Raw genomic sequence first — 5,320 nt, 5'->3', positions numbered from 1 at the left:
GGGGCTTTTTTTTTTAAAACGCCCGCAATAAATTTGCCGGGAATACGTTATATATCCGGTAATTTACCGAAAGCTTTAACCGAAACGCTAAACCGGTTAACCCAATTATTTTTAAAACCTGGAAAGGTCCTAACCATTTGTTCGATAGCTTTTTCGACGGCCTTTTTATTTTAATATTCGCCGTATTTAGCAATACCCAATCGCTTACTTTAAAAAGTACCGGGATCCTGCCTTTATTATAGTACTTTTTGTACATATTATTCGCTTTTTTTAACAATCTTTTGGCTTGCTTTTTAATTGCTTCCAAAGCCCCCGCTTTAATTTTAACCGCTACCGAAGGTTTTTTTTTAACCACCCAAAAGTTATAAAACTTTCGTAAGTAAAACCTTATTAATAAAAACGCCGGGGTTTTTTGCAACCCCAAATGCACGCTCGTATTATGCACTTACGTTGTTAAATGCAACAATAACGCCCAATCGTTTTGCCTTTCGCAACAAAAGCACCGGAAATAATGCTTTACTATTTGGTTCGTCCGTTCCGTTTGCCCGTCGGTTTAAAAGTAATATGCTATCGATAGCCTTTTTGCAACCTTTAAATGTCCGGCAAAAATTATCCAAAACCCGTTTGTAAATAGCTTATTTCGGTTCGATACAATCTTTTCGGGCGTTTTTAATAGCCCTTAAACGTATGCAAATAAAAGGTTCCCCAATTTTTTATTGGTTAATTTTGTAAACGTCGAAATAAAAAAGCTATATTTAATAAACCGGTCGACCATTACCAATATTGCGTTGCGCTTTTTGCCGGTTCCATTTACCAACGTTAAAAATTTTTTAATAAAATTTATTAATAGCTTTTGTTCCGGGCGGTTTAATACGGGCAAAAATGCTAATAACCCGTAAAGTATTTATATTTTCGGCTTTATTTATTAGCATATTTAATACGTCCGTACGTATTTGCGTACGTTTTTAACCATACCCGGCCATTTAAATTACCGTTTAAACTTTTTTAAAGTTTTGGCTATGCTTTTGTAACCCCCCGTTAAATTATCGTATTATTTTTAAAGCATTGTTCGTTTAAACGGTGCTAAATTCGGAACCCAAATTTTCCTTTTGTATTTAAACAAACCGTTGCTAATTTCCCAAACGTTAAGCTTATTTTTCCAAATACCGCTTTAAACGAAATTGTCCTTTGTTTGTACTTTAAAAATGCGCTTTAATATCGTTTTAATATCCTTTTTAATGGTAATCGTTTTTACGTAAGCTATTTTTCGGAATTTAGCTAGCAAATCGCTTCGGAATTCTTCCTTTGCCATATCGGCCTCCCCGTCCATTGGTATATTTTGGGAACGTTTTAACAAACCATCCGCAAGGTTCCAATATTTTGGCTTCCATTTAATCGTAAAATCGTACTTTGCTAAATTTTCGAACCATTTTGTTTAACGCTTTATTACCTTTTCCTTTATTAAAATATAAGTATAATTTAAATGGTCGGTAATTATTTTAACAATTTTTTGTAAATAAGCCAAATAATACCGCCACTTTTCGAAAGCTTTTATAATTGCTAACAATTTTAAATTAAGGATTGCATAGCGCAACTTTTTTTATTGTAACTTTTTTAACATGTAAGTTACCAAATGCTACCGGCCGTTTTGCAATTGCAATAGCACCGCCTTTATCGCAAAAGCCAAAACGTCGGTCCGTACGCATAACGGCTTCGAAAAATTAAAATGCACCAATACCGAAACTTTTGTAAATAATAATTTTAATTTACAAAAAGCCTTTTTCGCAATATTCCCCAAATAAAATACGATGTTTTTGTTAAAAAGGTTTGTTAAAAATACAATAATTTTTGCGTAACCTTTTACGAATTTCCGATAATACCCCGTAAAGCCCAAAAATACCTGGATATTTTTAACGCTTTCCGGTATTTTTCATTTTAAAATCGCAATAACTTTATCCGGCAAAATCTCGACCCCAAATCTGGTTATCCTAAATTTTAAAAAGTTAATACTATCCGTTTCGAATTCGCATTTGGCCGGGTTAACGTAAAGTTTAAACCGTTTAAATCGTTCCAGTACCGTTTTTATTACCTCGCGGTGCTTTTTTTATATTTTCGAAAAAATAAAAATATCGTTTAAATACACAATACAATTGCTATTAATTAATTTCCTAAACGTTATATTAATAAAGCTTTAAAACGTTGCTAAAACGTTAGCCAAACCGAAAGGCATTACCAAATATTCGTAATATCCATATTTGCAACGGAAAGCAATTTTCCATTCGTTTTTTTATCGAATCCGTATTTTGTAATAAACGTTTTTTAAATCCAGTTTAATAAAATACTAATTTCTAAATACCCGGTTAAATATTTCGTAAATTAACGGAAATGTTAGCCGGTTTTTTTTAATAACCTTATTAAAACCCCGATAATTAATACAAAAGCGGAATTTTTTATCCTTTTTTAAAACGAATAAAATCCCGGCGCCGGCGGGGCTGGTTAAATGCCGGATTTAATTTTTCGTTATAACCTCGTCGAAATACCCCCGGAAAATTTTTAATTCCTTTTCGAATAAAAAATAAATGCTTTCGTAAAGCGGTATCGTTTTTTTTTTAATTTAATCGCGTAATTTTAACTTATATATTTTAGCAAAAGGTTTAATTTATAAAGTTGCGCATATTTTGCAATTATCCTTTTAACCCATTCCGGGAAAGCTTTTAACCCTTTTCCGGGGTTTTCCGGGGTTTCCGGGCGTATAACCGTTAGTACGATTATCGCTTGTCCCGATTAAATTAATTTTTTAACTATTTCCAATAAAATTATTTTAACCTTTTTAGTAATTACCGGGAACCTTTACCTTATATTTCCAAACCGGATTTTAATATTTTTTTGCTAAAGTTAAAGCATGCTTAACGTAATGTTGTACCCGGCCCGGGGCATTATTACGTAAAATACTATTAATTTTCGGGTTATTCCTTAGCTATCCGTTATTTAAATTTTGTATTTTTTTACCCCTAGCGTAGGCATGCGTTTTTTGGTATCGAACCACGTTAAGTAGCCCCCGTTTAATACCGGTATTTTTTTTGCTTTTACCAAAAAACGGTTATGCAATAAATTAACGTCGTTTTTATTATTAATTAACGCTTTTAACTTTACCCGGCAACCGTTAATCCGTAAATACATTTCGGTTTTCCAACGCGTCCTAACCGCCGGGGCGCACTTTTAGGCCCCGGTATTTAAACGGCCAAATAACGGTATCGAATTGGGTAACGATATTTTGCTTTTTTTAAAGCACGCCGGCCGGATATAGCCCAATTTTTTATACCCGTAATACCGTACTTCGGGCTTTTTCCCTTTCGCTTTTTGTATGGTCGTTAAAGCTAACGGGATTTCCGGGTTGTCCGTCCGTATTTTGCATGCTACAACGATATGGTTTAGCTGCCCGCATTTAAAGTAAATAACCGGTTTTTTAAAGGTTGGAATACTTATATCCCCCGGGGTCCTTTTATACGGTCCCGATATTATTTTTGCTTTAAAAGCTTTGGCTTGCAATTTTTCCATGGTATAAAAAAGGTTTTTAAATGTTACCCGTTTTTGGATTTTGGGGCGGAACCGGTTAAAAAGCAATATTGTCCTTATCCATTTGGGTGCTAATTCGGAAAAGTCGTTTTTTACCAAATCCCAATAAATCCGAAACGCTTTAAACAATTCGTAATTTTTTTATTTAATAGCGGTATTTCCCGCGAACTTTTTAATTGCCAATTACATTTGCAAATTAAGGTTTTTCGACTTTGCTTAAAGCTACCGCAAAAAATCGGCCTAAATAAACGATACCCCGGTATTTAAATAATGCATTTATTTATATTTTGTTTATTATGCCCGTTAATAATAATCGAAAGTGCTGGAAATTATTTAAATTTTTATACGGTTTTTACCGTAACGTCCTTTTTTGTTTTCGAAAATAAATTCGTAATTGTTAATGTAATAAGCAATATTTTGCTAAATTGCCGATTTTTTAAGCATAGAAAGCTTAAAAATAACCTTACTTTACGTAAAACCTTTTCGTTGCTTAAAAGTATTTCCTTTATTTTTGTTTAAACCTTTATACGCATGCTTTAACCTTTTATTTTGGATTTTCTGGATTAAACGGGCGCGTTTGCTTTAAACTTTTAGCGCGTCGTTTATTTTTTGCAATTCCTTTACGAAAAGGTTTTCGAAATCGTCGGAAATTTGCGGGGCTTTTTTAATATTTTGTTCCGGTAGCCCAATAGCCTTTTTTAACGTGCTCGACGTAACGTCGGGCGTTATTATAAACGGTACGAAATCGCAAATGCTTTTTTTAAACTTGTTCGATCCTTTTCGGTAATTACCCGGGCTTATTTCCCAAATAAAAAAGGTGTAAAAAAAGGAACAATATGTTAAAAGTTAATCGGTGCAAAAGCGGGTAATTACCGGGTTACGGGCCGGATACGGTATTTTTTTTATTAAACTTTTGTAAATTTTTTACCAAAAGTGCTATCGCTAACAAAAATTGTTTTTTTTAACCTTTTTTTTTCGTGCCTTTTTGGGCACCCAAGGTTGGTCTTTTAAATTTTCCGCGTTCCAAACGCTTTCGTACAATTTAAACTTTATTTTATTTTTTAATTTCGCCATTATGCTTTGGCCGCGATACCGATAGCTTGCCGGCATATTCCCGGGGGGTTCGTGCCCGGCTGGCTGCTAGCGCCCCTTTCCTTTTTTTTTGCCGGGCGGTTTCGCCCGTGCATTTAACGCTTCCCGCTTTTTGCCGGGCGGTTTCGCCCGTGCTCCTAACAATAATTTACAAATTGCAACTTTTTAACGTTGGTATTTTTTTAACCTTTAAAGTTGCGCATTAACGGGATTTCGCACGGTAAATTAAGCAAAGCGCGGTTAATTATAACCGCGCAAAATTTTTCGACGGGTTTTACAATATGCGCCGGCGTGCTTTTAAGGTTAATATTATTAAATTAGCCTGGTTTAAATGCGGGTTTTAACTTTTTAATCCAAAAATTGTATTTAATAATTTGGAAAATTTGCTTATTTTGGCCACGTTAAAAGCCGTAATTACCAAAAAAATTGGTTATATTTTTAACGCAACCGAACAATTTCGCCGGATAAAACAATAAAGCCGGTTTTTTGCCTTTTTTTTAACAAAGCTAACGAAGCTAACGAAATTTTGCATTTGTTAAAAACGCCGTTGTTTATTTTACTAGCTTGCGATTGGAAAAAAAGCCACAATTCCAACGTTGGATTTATTAACAATCCGCCCGTACGAAAATTGGCTTTAAAAACGCTTGCAATC

General features: G+C 34.2%; 1 protein-coding gene across 1 annotated transcript; it reads right to left on the bottom strand.

The window, feature by feature from the left end:
• Positions 1 to 3,219: 3,219 nt before the first annotated feature.
• Positions 3,220 to 3,540, bottom strand: GGTG_13841 (hypothetical protein; the record flags this gene model as incomplete). The annotated part of the gene is made up of 1 exon (XM_009231768.1): positions 3,220 to 3,540. A coding segment is annotated over one exon (321 nt), but the record flags the coding sequence as incomplete, so codon positions are not given.
• Positions 3,541 to 5,320: the final 1,780 nt, after the last annotated feature.

This window comes from Gaeumannomyces tritici (genome assembly GCF_000145635.1).
Source record: "Gaeumannomyces tritici R3-111a-1 unplaced genomic scaffold supercont2.64, whole genome shotgun sequence".
NCBI lineage: Eukaryota > Fungi > Ascomycota > Sordariomycetes > Magnaporthales > Magnaporthaceae > Gaeumannomyces > Gaeumannomyces tritici.
Note: the sequence above shows the minus strand (reverse complement) of the source record. Positions and strands in the feature narration are given on the sequence as shown.